This window comes from Oncorhynchus gorbuscha, linkage group LG06 (assembly GCF_021184085.1).
Source record: "Oncorhynchus gorbuscha isolate QuinsamMale2020 ecotype Even-year linkage group LG06, OgorEven_v1.0, whole genome shotgun sequence".
Taxonomy (NCBI): domain Eukaryota; kingdom Metazoa; phylum Chordata; class Actinopteri; order Salmoniformes; family Salmonidae; genus Oncorhynchus; species Oncorhynchus gorbuscha.
The window spans coordinates 56,881,981-56,901,703 of NC_060178.1; the positions used below are offsets into that span (position 1 = coordinate 56,881,981).

Consider the following 19,723-nt stretch of genomic DNA (forward strand, 5'->3'; position numbering starts at 1 on the left):
GCTCGCCTACCGTAGTAGCGACTACCGAACAGCCCCGACTCACCTTTTGCTGCTCATTGGACCCTATGATCACTCGGCTACTCATGCCTCTCCCTAATGTCAATATGCCTTGTCTACTGCTGTTAAGGTTAGTTATTATTATTATACTATTGTACTATTTCACTTTGGAGCCCCCAGCCCCGCCCTAAATGCCTTAGATAGCTCTTTTGTCGCACCCTCCACACATGCGGAGACCTCACCTGGCTTAAATGGTGCCTCCAGAGACGCAACCGCTCTCATTGTCACTCAATGCCTAGGTTTACCTCCACTCCAAATGTCCATCCCCAACTTCAACATTTTCCGACAAGATAGAACTGCCAAAGGGGGCGGAGTTTCAATCTACTGCAGAGATAGCCTGCAGGGTTCTGTCATAGCTACTGTTTACAGGCCTCCCTGGGCCATATACAGCCTTCCTCACAGAGTTCCCTGAATTCCTATCAGACTTTGTAGTCATAGCAGATAATATTCTAATATTTGGTGATTTTAATATTCACATGGAAAAGTCCACAGACCCACTCCAAAAGGCTTTCGGAGCCATCATCGACTCAGTGGGTTTTGTCCAACATGTCTCTGGACCTATTCACTGTCACAGTCATACTCTGGACCTAGTTTTGTCCCATGGAATAAATGTTGTGGATCTTAATGTTTTTTCTCATAATCCTGGACTATCGGACCACCATTTTATTAGATTTGCAATCACAACAAATAATCTGCTCAGACCCCAACCAAGGAGCATCAAAAGTTGTGCTATAAATTCTCAGACAAAGATTCCTTGACGCCCTTCCAGAATCCCTCTGCCTACCCAAGGACGTCAGAGGACAAAAATCAGTTAATTTCTTGGTGACTGGGCAGTATTTTCACTTCTGGATGAAATGCATGCCCAAATTCAACTGCCTGCTACTCATCCCCAGAAGATAAGATATGCATAGTATTAGATATAAATCACTCTGAAGTTTCTAAAACTGTTTGAATCATGTCTGTGAGTATAACAGAACTTATTTAGCAGGCGAAACCCCAAGGACAAACATTCAGATTTTTTTTGTTGTTGAGGTCACTCTTTTCAATGGAAATCCAGATTTCTAAAGGACCTTATTGCAGTTCCTATCGCTTCCACTGGATGTCAACAGTCTTTAGAAATTGGTTGAGGTTATTCCTTTGTGTAATGAAGAAGTACGGCCATCTTGAACGAGGGTCACTTGAAGTGTACTGTTAGATATAGGTTTTCTTCCTGTATTGAACACAGATCACCCAGTCTTCAATTTTATCTAATATTTACGATAGAAAATACTTAAAGTTGTATTACACAAAAGTAGTTTGAAATGTTTTGGCAAAGTTTACAGGTAACTTTTGAGATATTTTGTAGTCACGTTGAGCAAGTTGGAACCGGTGTTTGTCTGGATCAAAAGCGCCAAATAAATGGACATTTTGGATATATATCGACGGAATTAATCGAACAAAGGGACCATTTGTGATGTTTATGGGACATATTGGAGTGCCAACAAAAGAAGCTCGTCAAAGGTAAGGCATGAATTATATTTTTATTTCTGTGTTTTGTGTCTCGCCTGCAGGGTTGAAATATGGTTTCTCTCTTTGTCTACGGAGGTGCTATCCTCAGATAATAGCATCGTTTGCTTTCGCTGAAAAGCCTTTTTGAAATCTGACATGTTGGGTGGATTCACAACAAGTGTAGCTTTAATTTGCTATCGTGCATGTGTGATTTAATGAAAGTTAGATTTTTATAGTAATTTATTTGAATTTGGCGCTCTGTATTTTCCCTGGCTTTTGGCCAGGTGGGACGCTAGCCACATATCCCAGAGAGGTTAACCATCTAACTGAGGAACTCAAATTAACCTTGCGCAATACCCTAGATGCAGTTGCACCCCTAAAAACATTTGTCATAAGAAACTAGCTCCCTGGTATATAGAAAATACCCGAGCTCTGAAGCAAGCTTCCAGAAAATTGGAACGGAAATGGCGCCACACCAAACTGTAAGCCTTCCAACTAGCTTGGAAAGACAGTACCGTGCAGTATCGAAGAGCCCTCACTGCTGCTCGATCATCCTATTTTTCCAACTTAATTGAGGAAAATAAGAACAATCCGACATTTCTTTTTGATACTGTCACAAAGCTAACTAAAAAGCAGCATTCCCCAAGAGAGGATGGCTTTCACTTCAGCAGTAATAAATTCATGAACTTCTTTGAGGAAAAGATCATGATCATTAGAAAGCAAATTACGGAATCCTCTTAAAATCTGCGTATTCCTCAAAAGCTCAGTTGTCCTGAGTCTGCACAACTCTGCCAGAACATAGGATCAAGAGAGACACTCAAGTACTATATCTCTTGACACAATGATGAAAATAATCATGGACTCTAAAACCTTCAAGCTGCATACTGGACCCGATTCCAACTAAACTGCTGAAAGAGCTGCTACCTGTGCTTGGCCCTCCTATCTCAAAATTAATACACGGCTCTGTATCCACCGGATGTGTACCAAACTCACTAAAAGTGGCAGTAATAAAGCATCTTGAAAAAGCCAAACCTTGACCCAGAAAATATTTTTAAAACTATCAGCCTATATCGAATCTCCCATTCCTTTTAAAATGTTTAGAAAACTCTGTTGTGAAGCAACTCACTGCCTTTCCTGAAGACAAAACCATGTATACAAAATGCTTCGGTCTGGTTTTAGACTCAATCATAGCACTGAGACTGCACTTGTAAAGGTGGTAAATTACCTTTTAATGGCGTCAGACCGAGGCTCTGCATCTGTCCTCGTGCTCCTAGATCTGTGCTGCGTTTGATACCATCGATCACCACATTCTTTTGGAGAGATTGGAAACTCAAATTGGTCTACACGGACCAGTTCTGGCCTGGTTTAGAGCTTATCTGTCGGAAAGATATCAGTTTCTCTGTGAATGGTTTGTCCTCTGACAAATCAACTTTGTATTTCATTAACCTTTGACTATTGGATGTTCTTATAGGCACTTTAGTATTGCCAGTGTAACAGTACAGCTTCCGTCCCTCTAGTTAGCGCACGCTAACTAGCTAGCCATTTTACTTCGGTTACACCAGCCTCATCTCGGGAGTTGATAGGCTTGAAGTCATAAACAGCGCAATGCTTGACGCACAACGAAGAGCTGCTGGCAAAACGCACGAAAGTGCTGTTTGAATTCATGTTTACGCACCTGCTTCTGCCTACCACCGCTCAGTCAGATGCTTGTATGCTCAGTCAGATTATATGCAACGCAGGACACTAGATAATATCTAGTAATATCATCAACCATGTGTAGTTAACTAGTGATTATGATTGATTGTTTTTTATAAGATAAGTTTAATGCTAGCTAGCAACTTACCTTGGCTTACTGCATTCGCGTAACAGACAGTCTTCTTGTGGAGTGCAACGAGAGAGAGGCAGGTCGTTATTGCGTTGGACTCATTAACTGTAAGGTTGCAAGATTATATCCCCGAGCTGACAAGGTGAAAATCTGTCGTTCTGCCCCTGAACAAGGCAGTTAACCCACCTTACCTGACTTGCCTAGTTAAATAAAGGTATAAAAAATATATATATATATATATTTTTTTAAATCGGCAAATCGGCGCCCAAATATACCGATTTCTGATTGTTATGAGAACTTGAAATTGGCCCCAATTAATCGGTCGACCTCTAAAACATACCCTAATAAAACTGACTACCCTACCGATCCTGGACTTTGGCGATGTCATTTACAAAATAGCCTCCAACACTCTACTCAGCAAATTGGATGTAGTCTATCTGTTTTGTCACCAAAGCCCCATACACTACCCACCACTGCGACCTGTATGCTCTCGTTGGCTGGCCCTCGCTTCATATTTGTCGCCAAACCAACTGGCTCCTAGGAAATCAAATCAAATCAAATTTTATTTGTCACATACACATGGTTAGCAGATGTTAATGCGAGTGTAGCGAAATGCTTGTGCTTCTAGTTCCGACAATGCAGTGATAACCAACAAGTAATCTAACTAACAATTCCAAAAAAAAACTACTGTCTTATACACAGTGTAAGGGGATAAGGAACATGTACATAAGGATATATGAATGAGTGATGGTACAGAGCAGCATACAGTAGATGGTATCGAGTACAGTATATACATATGAGATAAGTGTGTAGACAAAGTAAACAAAGTGGCATAGTTAAAGTGGCTAGTGATACATGTGTTACATAAGGATGCAGTCGATGTTGTAGAGTACAGTATATACATATGCATATGAGATGAATAATGTAGGGTAAGTAACATTATATAAGGTAGCATTGTTTAAAGTGGCTAGTGATATATATATATATATATATATATATTTACATCATTTCCATCAATTCCCATTATTAAAATGGCTGGAGTTGGGTCAGTGTCAATGACAGTGTGTTGGCAGCAGCCACTCAATGTTAGTGGTGGCTATTTAACAGTCTGATGGCCTTGAGATAGAAGCTGTTTTTCAGTCTCTCGGTCCCAGCTTTGATGCACCTGTACTGACCTCGCCTTCTGGATGATAGCGGGGTGAACAGGCAGTGGTTCGGGTGGTTGATGTCCTTGATGATCTTTATGGCCTTCCTGTAACAACGGGTGGTGTAGGTGTCCTGGAGGGCAGGTAGTTTGCCCCCGGTGATGCGTTGTGCAGTCCTCACTACCCTCTGGAGAGCCTTACGGTTGAGGGCGGAGCAGTTGCTGTACCAGGCGGTGATACAGCCCGCCAGGATGCTCTCGATTGTGCATCTGTAGAAGTTTGTGAGTGCTTTTGGTGACAAGCCGAATTTTTTCAGCCTCCTGAGGTTGAATAGGCGCTGCTGCGCCTTCTTCACGACGCTGTCAGTGTGAGTGGACCAATTCAGTTTGTCTGTGATGTGTATGCCGAGGAACTTAAAACTAGCTACCCTCTCCACTACTGTTCCATCGATGTGGATAGGGGGTGTTCCCTCTGCTGTTTCCTGAAGTCCACAATCATCTCCTTAGTTTTGTTGACGTTGAGTGTGAGGTTATTTTCCTGACACCACACTCCAAGGGCCCTCACCTCCTCCCTGTAGGCCGTCTCGTCGTTGTTGGTAATCAAGCCTACCACTGTTGTGTCGTCCGCAAACTTGATGATTGAGTTGGAGGCGTGCGTGGCCACGCAGTCGTGGGTGAACAGGGAGTACAGGAGAGGGCTCAGAACGCACCCTTGTGGGGCCCCCGTGTTGAGGATCAGCGGGGAGGAGATGTTGTTGCCTACCCTCACCACCTGGGGCGGCCCGTCAGGAAGTCCAGTACCCAGTTGCACAGGGCGGGGTCGAGACCCAGGGTCTCGAGCTTGATGACGAGCTTGGAGGGTACTATGGTGTTGAATGCCGAGCTGTAGTCGATGAACAGCATTCTCACATAGGTATTCCTCTTGTCCAGGTGGGTTAGGGCAGTGTGCAGTGTGGTTGAGATTGCATCGTCTGTGGACCTATTTGGGCGGTAAAGCAAATTGGAGTGGGTCTAGGGTGTCAGGTAGGGTGGAGGTGATATGGTCCTTGACTAGTCTCTCAAAGCACTTCATGATGACGGAAGTGAGTGCTACGGGGCGGTAGTCGTTTAGCTCAGTTACCTTAGCTTTCTTGGGAACAGGAACAATGGTGGCCCTCTTGAAGCATGTGGGAACAGCAGACTGGTATAGGGATTGATTGAATATGTCCGTAAACACACCGGCCAGCTGGTCTGCGCATGCTCGGAGGGCGCGGCTGGGGATGCCGTCTGGGCCTGCAGCCTTGCGAGGGTTAACACGTTTAAATGTCTTACTCACCTCGGCTGCAGTGAAGGAGAGACTGCATGTTTCCGTTGCAGGCCGTGTCAGTGGCACTGTATTGTCCTCAAAGCGGGCAAAAAAGTTATTTAGTCTGCCTGGGAGCAAGACATCCTGGTCCGTGACTGGGCTGGATTTCATCTTGTAGTCCGTGATTGACTGTAGACCCTGCCACATGCCTCTTGTGTCTGAGCCATTGAATTGAGATTCCACTTTGTCTCTGTACTGACGCTTAGCTTGTTTGATAGCCTTACGGAGGGAATAGCTGCACTGTTTGTATTCAGTCATGTTGCCAGACACCTTGCCCTGATTAAAAGCAGTGGTTCGCGCTTTCAGTTTCACGCGAATGCTGCCATCAATCCACGGTTTCTGGTTAGGGAATGTTTTTATCGTTGCTATGGGAACGACATCTTCGACGCACGTTCTAATGAACTCGCACACCGAATCAGCGTATTCGTCAATATTCCCATCTGACGCAATACGAAACATGTCCCAGTCCACGTGATGGAAGCAGTCTTGGAGTGTAGAGTCAGCTTGGTTTGACCAGCGTTGGACAGACCTCAGCGTGGGAGCCTCTTGTTTTAATTTCTGTCTGTAGGCAGGGATCAGCAAAATGGAGTCGTGGTCAGCTTTTCCGAAAGGGGGCGGGGCAGGGCCTTATATGCGTCGCGGAAGTTAGAGTAACAATGATCCAAGGTTTTACCACCCCTGGTTGCGCAATCGATATGCTGATAAAATTTAGGGAGTCTTGTTTTCAGATTGGCTTTGTTAAAATCCCCAGCTACAATGAATGCAGCCTCCGGATAAATGTTTTCCAGTTTGCAAAGAGTTAAATAAAGTTCGTTCAGAGCCATCGATGTGTCTGCTTGGGGGGGATATATACGGCTGTGATTATAATCGAAGAGAATTCTCTTGGAAGATAATGCGGTCTACATTTGATTGTGAGGAATTCTAAATCAGGTGAACAGAAGGATTTGAGTTCCTGTATGTTTTCTTCATCACACCATGTCCCGTTAGTCATGAGGCATACGCCCCCTCCACTCTTCTTACCAGAGAGATGTTTGTTTCTGTCGGCGCGATGCGTGGAGAAACCCGTTGGCTGCACCGCCCTGGATAGCGTTTTCCCAGTAAGCCATGTCTCCGTAAAGCAGAGAACGTTGCAGTCTCTGATGTCCCTCTGGAATGCCACCCTTGCTCGGATTTCATCAACCTTGTTGTCGAGAGACTGGACATTGGCAAGAAGAATACTGGGAAGTGGTGCGCGATGTGCCCTTTTCCGGAGTCTGACCAGAACACCGCCGCGTTTCCCTCTTTTTCGGAGTCGTTTCCTTGGGTCGCTGCATGCGATCCATTCCGTTGTCCTGTTTGTAAGGCAGAACACAGGATCCGCGTCGCGGAAAACATATTCTTGGTCGTACTGATGGTGAGTTGACGCTGATCTTATATTCAGTAGTTCTTCTCGACTGTATGTAATGAAACCTAAGATGACCTGGGGTACTAATGTAAGAAATAACACGTAAAAAAACAAAAAACTGCATAGTTTCCTAGGAACGCGAAGCGAGGCGGCCATCTCAGTCGGCGCCGGAAGTTTTCTATAAGCACTTGTTTGTTGTGATTGAATGGCTGACACATTCAAGAAACACCTACATCAAACCACGCCCAAGACAAATCTAATTTGCCTTCAGTCATGGCTGCTAGCATGAGCTCTTGATGAAAGTGCAGTCACCCTTTAAAACACTACTGACAACCCCTGAGAGACCCACTGATGCAATACTACCACCGCACTATCCTTTGGTCGTTCAGTCTGCCTGGCTGCCTGAGCGGAATAATGTGTTGCGTTCAGCTAGAAAAATCACACGTCAGACACAGCGTGACACATCACAACCTCTGGAATCTAAGGACGTTATAATTTGGCTGCAGAAGTATAATGATGGTGCGGTGAAATTAGATAAATGTCATAGGGAAGCGTCAGTTCAGTACGTTTCTAGTCCCCAAAGCAGGCAGGGTATTAGAGGAGAACGGGGAGTCACCGGGAAGATTGCTGATCCAGTTGGAAGGCTGGCAGCATCAGTGTGCTGCTGATTTGTCTGGTGCTCTGGTGCTGTCCGAGCAGTCAGCTATTTTTGGGGCCTGGGTTTGATATATCAGCAGCAGTGGCAGGCAGCCCCGGTCTCCTCTCTGCCGCTGGTTGATGAGCTGCTCTCGTCATGCCGTGGCCTAATTTCCTCTCTCCCTCCCTTCATCCCTCGCAATCACTATACACCTCTGTCTGTACATAGGGGGAGGCAAAGAAAGCTTGCTCAGAGGAGCAGAGACTAGTGCACTTCAATGTCTGCCACATCACAGAGCCTTTTCTCTCCATCCCTCTACCTTACCCATCTCCCAACCATCCCTCCCTTACCTCATCTTTTACCCTGTGGATGTCTACATCAGTCTGTTTCTCCAGACACCAGAGGATGTCTCTTCCCCTCCCTCATCCCTCTCTCCTCCTAACACCTGGGTGACGACCAGTAGATTAGTTTGGGCCTTAGGAGATAGCGTAAATAAGAATGCCCATCTGTGTGCCTCCTGCAGGAAGTTCTCATTAGTATGGGTACACAGGACTTCCCACGCATCAGCTCCCACTCTCTCTGTGTGTCGGAAAAGTCTCAGAAGGCTTTCGGAGGTTTTTCATTCACTGTTAAATCAAAGGTAACATAAGCCCCTGTGTGCTGGTGTCCACGACTCAAATAATGAGTGATCGAGGACTAAGCCTACTACACGATTCGCCAAGGGACGTTAGCTTTCAATTTATTAGGGCACATTTAGGAGGACCCGTCCAAATAAAACACTGCCTCATGATCTCATCTATCACTTTGTTACTGCCAGACCAAACCACCAGAGTACTCAAAAGAAAAAGGAACACAAACAAACTTGTGGAGGATGTGTGTGTAGGGGAACTGATGAACATGATAATAAACATTGAGGCCACATTTCATGGGTGGCTCATCTGGTGAAGACGCCGGCCAAAAACAACGGACCCTGATCTTTATTTTTATTATCTACCTGCCACAGTGGCTGGTGGACCAAAATGTTCATTTCCCACCCTGTTTGTCATGTGCCATGACTTTATCAACGACATCACTAGTGGTATACCGTACTTGCCATATACGACTCGGACTTGTATCCCAGTGTTCCCAATTACCTGAATGCTCCAGAGACGAGGTAGAATGAAGTGCCCTCGTCTCCATGCTCCAGTCCAGCTGGTTTAGCTGAGCCTGCTGCTTATAGTCACACAGAGGTGACTGACAGCACTGCCAGGCCTGCATCTAAAAATACAACGTGGCCCTGCTTACCAGCAGAGCTTGCCCACCCGCCCGCATACATTGTATTATGTCCAGGCCTTACTTCTCAGTTTGCACCTAGTCTCAATGTGGTCACTATTTAGTCAACATTTAATAGTTAATGACCCACTTGTTCTGGTAGCCGCAGTAGCTCAAAGTGCCAACTACATACTAATTAGACGTCTAGGCAGAGTGATTTAATAGCTTCCCCATATGCTAGAAAATATACAACAAATGTTATTCCCCAAAGCAGTTTCCAGGGTTTCTGCTTACATAAAAGTTTCCTCCCTCACGGTGACTGACGGGAGCTGAAAGTTCTGTCATCGCTGAACGAACGAATGCTGAGGTGAGGAACAACCACTTAAGGAAAGTGACAGTTGCAACGCAACACTTTTTGGAGAGGGTTGGCCGTGTTAACTTGATGACTAAGTGCCAGTGTTTGGGAATAATCAGTGCCTTGTCAATCTGACGTGCTGAGGTTAATTAGTGGGAACCGCTCCTCTCTTCACCCCCTCTCCAAATTGCCAGTGAGGCTGAAACTGGCCGGTAATGAGCCGATAGCAGACCTGGGTTCAAATATGATTTGAAATGCATTTGAAATGATTTTCCTGGGCTTGACTGAGCTTTGCCTGGTGCAATGGAACCAATAGAATTAACACAATAGTAACAAGTCCAAAGCCCACACATTTGGCACACCAGGCAGGCTAAAGCAAACTATTAGAAATATGTCTCATACCATTTGAACCCAGGTCTGGTAATGAGCATCTGGCGGGTGTCCTGCCCGCTCCTATTCCTCATGTAACTTCTCCCTCAAACTGTATATTTACCAGACTCGCCACACATAACCTACCCTGGCTTTGGGAGTAAATAAACATGCAGTGAGTTGAGACAGGCTGAGTGCTTTTTAGAGCTCTCAGGTACCCCTCCTAATTCACAGCACTGACTCACTGCCCCTGTGCTGCATCCGTTATTAAGTAAAGTGAAAGACTACTGTACTTCAGATTCGGCCATGATTCAGCTGTTATTACGTGACTGTGCTGACACACGCAGCAAAGCTGTCTCAATATAGAAGGTAAGCTGGAACAGAAATACAAAACACTCAAATGACATGGGCCTGAATCATAACTGACTGAAATCATAACACATCACATAAGCAGTTCATGCATGTTAATCTCTCTACTCCTTACTCCTGATGTGTGATAAGCATACAGGTGAAAATCAGGGAAGACATTAGCTTGGACAGTGTGACACCAATTCGATGATGTAGCCTAGAAACAGCGTGACATCATACATTCAGGAACAACATCCAGCACTGTAGCGCTAACTACCTCCTAGCTAATATTCCAGGAAAACTCCCATCACTTTAACTATCTCCAAGAAACTCCAGTCCGGCCCATATCCCCCAGGCCCCCACCTCAGTCCTGTCATATCATACCCAGCTTGGGGAAGACGATGAGGTACTCGGCGTTGCACTGCGGACAGGACACGCGGGCAGTGCTGTTGCCCCTCTGCTTCTCGTCCACCCAGCGCTGCAGACACGCCTGGTGCACCCACTTGGTGGAGCCTCGGCAGCGACACGGACGCACCCACTCCGCCGTGCGGTCATCCTCATCCGTGGCGAAGCATACCCAGCAGCTCCTGAAACAAACAAACACAGGAGAGAGGTTGTTACACAGGCACGTAAAACACACACAGGCAGAGGTCTCACACACACACACACTGGGGCTGTTTTTGTATCAATGTCTGTATACCAGTAAATTAATTATTCTCAGTGCATTTGACAAATGGTTGTGTGTCAGGGGCAGGGTTTGCATTCATTTAGATTATGTGACCTTCCACTCTGTAAACCTCAGAGCTACCGAACACACTGGCTGATTAACAGCACGTTTAAGGGCAAAGCAAACTTGACCAGAGCCAGGGCAGTTCTTCAAATGTAGGCCTTCCATGGCAATAAACACCCTCACCTCTGGTACAAGGAAACACAACTGAAGCCCTGCCCCCTGGGCACTGATTGACAGGTAGGGAGAGAGAGAGTGCTTCTCTGGAACAGGAAGACAGAACAAACAGGTACCCAAGACTACATGAGACCGTGCGTTCACCATGGAATGCAGGCTTAAAAAGAAATAAGGTAAAAGCCTACAAAATCCCAAACTATTGAGTCATACAATCATTCTGTGAAGGTCATAGGAGTGTGTGTGTGTGTGTGTGTGTGTGTGTGTGTGTGTGTGTGTGTGTGTGTGTGTGTGTGTGTGTGTGTGTGTGTGTGTGTGTGTGTGTGTGTGTGTGTGTGTGTGTGTGTGTGTGTGTGTGTGTGTGTGTGTGTGTGTGTGTTATTACACATACTGCAGCTGAAGAAGTCTGATCTGGATCAAACTGAAATCACCCTACATCTGAGGGAGTGTGCTGTCCAAAGCACCGGGCCAAGAGAAGAACGCTTGAAATGCAATCTCAACCCGTGGCCTCAGGGGAACAGCACTCCGAAAGTGGGCAGTCAGCAGAACAGTCACCTCTAATACACTGGAGGCCAAAGGCTTGGCACAGGCTTTTATACTTGGGGTTACATTTTGGATAAAGGTGGTTGGAGGACATTTTCTTAGGTCAGGCCTAGCCCTTAGAACCGACAACGGTGTTGTGTAGTGATCAAAGAATCCTCTGACAGTTGACTGAATAGATGTGTCCTGGGATACAGTGACGGTGCACAACTCAATCAAGATCAATAACGCAAAGAATCTGCTCAGTGAGGAAAATTAACTGAAAAGTGGTGTATGCCAGCAGCGTCAAAGCGTAGGCAGCCTACTAAATCAATAGGGCCTACATTTTCCTGCCATGTGGACACAGCACCTTATACCACTGCGACCTGTATGCTCTAGTCGGCTGGCCCTCGCTACATATTCGTCGCCAGACCCACTGGCTCCAGGTCTTCTACAAGTCCATGCTAGGTAAAGCTCCGCCTTATCTCAGTTCACTGGTCACGATGGCAACACCCACCCGTAGCACGCGCTCCAGCAGGTGTATCTCACTTGGCCGCCTTTCCTTCCAGTTCTCTGCTGCCTGTGACTGGAACGAATTGCAAAAATCGCTGAAGTTGGAGACTTTTATCTCCCTCATCAACTTTAAACATCTGCTATCTGAGCAGCTAACCGATCGCTGCAGCTGTACATAGTCCATTGGTAAATAGCCCACCCAATTTACCTACCTCATCCCCATACTGTTTTTATTTATTTACTCTTCTGCTCTTTTGCACACCCATATCTCTACCTGCACATGACCATCTGATCATTTATCACTCCAGTGTTAATCTGCTAAATTGTAATTATTCGCCTACCTCCTCATACCTTTTGCACACAATGTATATAGACTCTTTTCTTTTCTGTGTTATTGACTTGTTTATTGTTTACTCCATGTGTAACTCTGTGTTGTCTGTTCACACTGCTATGCTTTATCTTGGCCAGGTCGCAGTTGTAAATGAGAACTTGTTCTCAACTAGCCTACCTGGTTAAATAAAAGGTGAAGAAAAAAAATGTCTAGGACCATATGCACAGGCAAGAGAGTCTACCTGAAAGTCCTTCTCAAACATGCCACTGGCAAATACTAACGGAAAACAATGGCCATAATGATGATTTTGATCAATGCAGGAAGGATAAATATGATGAATAGTAGCACTGAGATAAGCCCGGTTGATGGTTATAGAGAATGGATAACAATGGTCTGTCTTCTGTAGCCTACTAGTTTATCTCCATGCTTGATACAGTGTGTGCTCCTTGGTAAGACATTCCACATATATGCCAGAGGCCTTCTGCCTTAGTATGTAGTAGATCAGGTATTCACAAACTGGGGTACGCCAAATAAAAATGTGATTCACATTTTATAAATAAATACATACATATATATATAAAAAATCTACATTTTCAAAGAGTCCATTTATATTTTCCAACAGGGCTATACATTTAGGTGAGGTTTATTTCCTCGCCTGAGTAGCCTAGTTTCACTGCCAAAAATAAAATGAAACCATCTACTATTCAGCAAAATAAAACAATGTCAAATAGTCAAATAATTAACATCCAAATCACATTAACCATTACTCTCTCACGGGATTTCCACTAACGGTCCGTATGTAGCCAAACGTAGCTGCTGCTCATTCTGTTTGCTCGAAAATTGATAAATGGTTAAAAAAAGTAAGGCCCGCATCTATAGACACATACCAGCTCTACTGGTAGTACTGCTACTACCAGCAGTACTACACCTGCACCTGTCGACGACACAAGTTGTTCTGCTTCAACAAGTACATCCAATGCTAGCATCAGTAATTCTACATTTGTTGTTAGCCCAGCTAGAAAACTAAACAGGCACAGACTGTGTGTGGAAAATGATTTAAGACTGAGACTCTCTCCAATACAACCCAACATTGCAGAGTTATGTGCATCCTTTCAAGCACACCCTTCTCGTGAACCTGTGGTGAGTTATTCACAATTTTCGATGAACAAATAAGGTTTTATATTTAAGATGGTTAAATAAAAGAGAAAAATGATTATTATATTATTATTTGTGCCCTGGTCCTATAAAAGTTTTTTGTAACTTCCCAGGAGCCGGGTTGTGACAAAAACTCACACTCATTGTTATGTTTAATAAATGTATCGTATAGTGTGTGTGTGGCAGGCTTACAATGATAGCAGAAAAACAACATTTGAGAGTGCACTGACCCTGGTGCTAGAGGGGGTATGCAGCTGGAGGTTGAATGTTTGAAGGGGTACAGGACTAAATAAAGTTTGGGAACCACTCTAGTTGAGCAATACTCTAAACAATTGTGTTCTTATCAGCGGAGCAGAGAGGGTGACTGAGCATCATCATCTCCCTCAATCTCCATGACATTGAGACAGATGTGGTGTTCTGATCCAGAGCCAAGCCATAATTGAATAGAATTACTCCTTGCTCTCAGCCCAGCCAGGTATTAGGCCATAACAGGCCATTTATCAACCTGTGAGCCTCTTCTAAAACTCATTTATCCCATCCTCCCTTCTTCCTCTTCTGTCCTCCCACACAAAGACCCTCCTCATGACACTCCCTTTGCATAGGGAGTAATGGTCCAACCCTACACTTACCAGGGGACTCAAAAAATACTAACTTGAGCCTCTATTCCCTTTGAATGAAGCCATTCAGGTAAACACTTGACCTGCAAGCATTTTACACTGAATAAACCCAAGTTAATCATGCTTCCTGCATGGGCGATGCACTTCACCGCATGAATAATTGGTTTGGTTTGCAGCAATGAGCGTAGACGAGGAATACTTAAAGTAACATCAGTCTCAGTGAAACATCTGGGGAGAGATTAGATATCAAAACACCTTGACCTTGTCGGCATAAGTCAAGAAACAGCTCATCATCTTGCCTTTACATCATTAAAATCAGTTGCGTAGGAGAGATGTGTTTCATTACTGCATGTATTAATGTGTGTGGTGTAGTTAGGTCTGAATAATGCAGACCAAAGCAAGGTTTCCGAAAACATGGTGCCGGGCAACGTGACCGGGAAGATTTAAATTCCCCAGCCATTTGAGAAATTTACCGGAACCATATGACTAGGATTGTGCCTTTGGCTTCTGGACAACAACAAAAAAATGTATATGAAAATTTATAGAACAGGAGAGAAATTACATATGAGGAAGTCTTTCATCCGCGGCGCGTCCGACTGTCTAGGGAAGTAAATTGAAATAAATTTCCCAAATTATTTAATTACTCCAGTCTATACAGTAGAAAGCATGACTTAGCCACAAAGGAGTCGAGGATCATTAGCTTATTTTGTATTTTTTGCCGTGGATTGTTTCAAATCACAAGCTGTGGGCCTATGCCTATTCGGGTTGCCAGCCATTTGGGAAGAGCGCGTGTCAATAGGCCTAGCTGATTATTTAGTTGCAGATGTCAGTGAAAAGCATCTAAAATATGTGTGAATATCATGTGTATTGAGTATAATTTAAAATGTTGAAACAAGAAAAGGGAGGGGTGTGTGGTGAAGATAGACGAGTCTCTCCAGAATGGCTCCCACGCATTCATTGTTTCATTGTGTGACTTGTTGGCCCTTTGATAAAAAATGTTTTTATCAATTCCCCATTACATATGCCACCAGTAGGCCTCGTAAACATATGTAATAGGGAATTGATAAAAGGAGAAGCTCAAGACATCTAGAAAGGAAGGCAGACAGGTTGAGTAGAGAGATGTATGCAACTGAAAGAACATATCATATTTCCAACTGTTTTTATTTGTCGGCTTTATGTATTTTGACTTACACGGAACCCCGACTGCGCACCATCGTGCATAGATTTATTTTGCCCCCCCACACCAAACCATCACGACACGCAGGTTAAAAGACCAAAATACTCTGAACCAATTACATTAATTTGGGGACAGGTTGAAAAGCATTAAACATTTATGACAATTTAGCTAGCTAGCTTGCACTTGCTAGCTAATTTGTCCTATTTAGCTAGCTTGCTGTTGCTAGTTAACTTGTCCTGGGATATAAACATTGAGTTGTTATTTTACCTGAAATGCACAAGGTCCTCTACTCCGACAATTAATCCACACGTACAACGGTCAACCGAATAGTTTCTAGTCATCTCTCCTCCTTCTAGGCTTTTTCTTCTCGACTTTATATTGCGATTGGCAACTTTCATAAATTAGGTGCATTTCCGCCATTGACCTCGTTCGTCTTTCAGTTACCCACGTGCGTATAACCAATGAGGAGATGGCGTGTGGGCATATGCTTCTAAAAGTCAGTGAGGAGATGGGAGAGGCAGGACTTGCAGTGCGATCTGTGTCACAAATAGAACAGACTTCTATTTTAGCCCTTGGCAATGCAGACGCTCGTTTGCATTCGCGAGCAGTGTGGGTGGAATAATTTAATAATATAGATTTCTAAATGTATTCTGTGATGTGAGCGGTGTAGTCAGCCTGTTAGTTGACAATAGAAGTTATAGGCCTACTGCTGCATTGGCCTATAGGCTATGAGTTCCATGCGCTCATTTCTTTAGCCGCCGGTATATCAAGGTGTCTATATGGCAGAGGCTGGTGCTCATGCATTTCATGTTTGACATTTGGACCATTTTAATTCAGATTTTTATGATCAACCATGTGACAATGATTTTGATAAACAAAAATGTTATTCTTGAAATGGAACTATTCCACAAAAATGTGCATATGAAAATCATAACTGGCATGCAGATTGGTAGAAATGGTACGATAAATTGTAAGATTCCCCAAACTTGAAACTCACGCACAACATATTTAGTCTTTATAAAATAATTGCCGTTCATTGTCAGATTTGCCTATAGGCAACTTTGAATCAAGGTAAGACAAGCCTCATAATATAAAGGAAAACATTCAGGTTTCAAACAATTAAATAGGCCTGTTATTAAAATGCATACTGCCTCCAACTCACATTGTAAAGTGGTGGTGACGCACTAATAGCCGGTTACCTGCACTTGTATTACCAGTTGATGAATACAAATAGGCCTAGCTCTTTTTAACCATGCACCAAACCTGTTTAACACACTTTTGCATTTAGAATTGTTGTGCAATGAAAGGGCCTATAAAAGCATGGTTTACTCCAGCAGCAACCAGCATGAAGAGCTCCATGACAAATCCCTCACAAAATAAGCTCTAGATGCTGTACGCGTATGATAGTTGTGATGGATACATTTATAAAATTAATGAACCCACAGACCGATAAGCATGACGGTCAAATGTGTTTCCATTGACTGGTATTTCCATTAATTAATAAAAAGCATTATTTGGCAAGGGGACGTTTTTTCTCCCGGTCGTTTTTGCTGGCAACAGTTTTGTTTGTGGGCTTTTCATTTATACATTTTTGGCCAAAAGCCGGCAACTGCCGGTTAACGGAAACCCGAAGCCAAAGGTACTGAATGTCAGATAAAATGTTAAAAAAGTACACCTAATTCAGGCCAATTTTTGCCAAACAATGAAGCTAATGGAAAAACAGCAGGAGACCTATGACTAAAACCAAGTCACTAACTACAGTTCCATTGATGGTTAGCTCTTGTTCATGTTCAATCACCATGTCCCTGTTGCTAGGTGATTTGATAGTAAGAGGAGTGTTGAGGCCTATTTCCAATCCGCCCATATGACATTTACATGCTTGTTTCCATAATTACACAGAACCTTCAAGAGTTGGCATTTCAATGGGTGAATAAAATAATGATTAATCTCCACCTCTCATAAAATAATGACATAAATCCAGTAAGAAGAGACAGTTGATGCCTGGAGATGTTTTTTTTCTTCTGGTGATACATTGCTGAGTTTTGGATATAGTTATCAGGCCAGTCGATAATGTTACCTTTACCCAATCCTAATATAGCATACCTATACCCAATCCCTATAAGCCAACATACAGTATAACAATGATGTAATCACATTATCATAAAAGAAAGGAGCCTAATATCTTTAGTCTTCTCTTTATGGTTATATTTTATGGTGAAATCAAAGTACATCGACACTGTTCCAAAGACTAGCCTATCCTGCATTCCTGGCCTGTCATAAAATTATCCTACAGTTTGACACTGAGTCATGTCAAACACGAGCCAAGTCTGAGGACATACTAGACCCCGTCTAAGAATAGTAAAAATCCTCTCACTGCTTATTTGACCAAAAAAGGCCGATCTAGTCTACTTCCTGTCCTTAAGAAAACAACAACAGGTACGCTGAGAATGGGTTCCGAGGCTTTTTCGCTTTCCCTTGGAAGCAGGAAATGGCCCAGATCACATCCAGCATTTATGATGAAGCAGAAGTGTCTTTTCAATGAATAAAGGACATGATCTGCAGAGATTTTCATGGTCAGTTGTCCAGTACTAAAGAATGTCTAGGATATGACTAGTGTCCACTTAAGATGAACTAGTTCTCCAGCTCCCCGCTGTCCTTGACAGAAAAAGAGAGCCGTTATGCCAACTCCATACACAGCACAAAAAAATGCCTAGGACTACTTCAAGGTAAGAATCAATAGCTAGTCACTTTGTTTTGATTGCTTAGTATGCTTGTGCTTCCTCAGCCTGCTCCACCCACGTTAAGCTGCGGTTTCATCATCCCGAGCCCCAGCCGGCTGTGTGTGGGGGTGGGATGGGTCCAACGTGGCTGCACCGAATCCCATAATACCACCATGTATAATTTAAACCTGCCTGCTCCCAGGCCTGAATAATGGATGACAAATCTCTGGCCATCTCGGTCACCTGCCTCCAGCCCAGGGTGTGCTCTGTTACCCGGGCCGCAGGTGGGCGGGATAGGGGCCCTCCCTGAAGGGCCACCGTCAGGGCCTCTGGCTCAGCTGTGCTCAGGAAGCTAGGTATACCTGGTTGATGTTCCATCCTCCAGGGGTGAATAAAACATGAGGCTGTGGGAGAGCTCACTGGAGCCTAGGGGTCGGGGTGCTCAGGTAACGTGGGCCTGTGGACAACCAGGGGCAATGTGGCAAAACCGAGTCTGATAGAAACATTAACTCTCCTTCCTCTTCTCTACTCATATTAACCTCCTCCATCCTTCCACTGTGACTCTATTCTCTTGTCTCCTCAATGTGAACCTACACCCTGCTGGGATGTCCACAACCTGCTACACAATACGGTACATCCTCTTGCATTACCTGTGGCTACGGTTACACCACAGTTAGCTACGGTGGATATGATGGGTCAAATGCTCATTTGGCTTTGAGCCAAGAAGGCTACCTAGCTTCCTACCCCAAAATTAGGGGAGGTTGGAAAATAGTCTACACTAGAGAGGATATTTCCTTGTCCAGATCCACAGAGCATGCAGTCACAGAGCAACCATTTGTAGTGTACAAAACATGGAAAGAGCAGTTCTTCCTTAATGACAGACTGATCATGTGAATCCAGGTAAAAGTTATTATCCCTTATTGATGTCACCTGTTAAATCCACTTTAAATCAGTGTAGACGAAAGAGAGGAGACAAAATGAATTAAGGATTTTTAAGCATTGAGACAATTGAAACATGGATTGTGTATGTGTGCCATTCAGAGGGTGAATGGGCAAGACAAAAGATGTGTCTTTGAACGGCACACTGGTTTGTGACAAGAACTGCAACACAGCTGGGTTTTTCACACTCAACAGTTCCTCGTGTGTATCAAGAACGGTCCACCACCCAAAAAGACATCCAGCCAACTTGACACAACTGTGGGAAGCATTGGAGTCCACATGGGCCAGCATGCACTTGGAACTCTTTCACCGCCTTGTAGAGTCCATGCCCTGATGAATTGATAGCTGCATAATGCTGTGGTAGCCATGCTCGTTAAGTTCACCTTGAATTCTAAATAAATCACTGACAGTGTCACCAGCAAAGCACCTACACTCCTCATCCCATGCATTATGGTGGGAACCACACATGGAGATCATCTATTCACCTACCCTGTGTCTCACAAAGACACGGCAGTTGGAACCAGGAATCTCAAATTTGGACTCATCACACCAAAAGGACAGAGTTCCACCGGTCTAATGCCCTTTGCTTGTGTTTCTTGGCCCAAGCAAGTTTCTTCTTATTATTGGTGTCCTTTAGTAGTGGTTGCT

At 44.1% G+C, this 19,723-nt stretch overlaps 1 protein-coding gene across 2 annotated transcripts in view; it reads right to left on the minus strand.

Moving 5' to 3' along the window:
- The window catches only part of LOC124038138 (E3 ubiquitin-protein ligase MARCHF5-like), a 63,041-nt gene that overhangs the window by 22,430 nt on the left and 20,888 nt on the right, over positions 1-19,723 (minus strand). For both annotated transcript variants that reach the window (XM_046353639.1, XM_046353638.1), the window contains exon 2: positions 10,588-10,790. In XM_046353639.1, the coding sequence (XP_046209595.1) occupies positions 10,588-10,790 (203 nt within the window). The remainder of the gene's footprint in view (positions 1-10,587; positions 10,791-19,723) is intronic.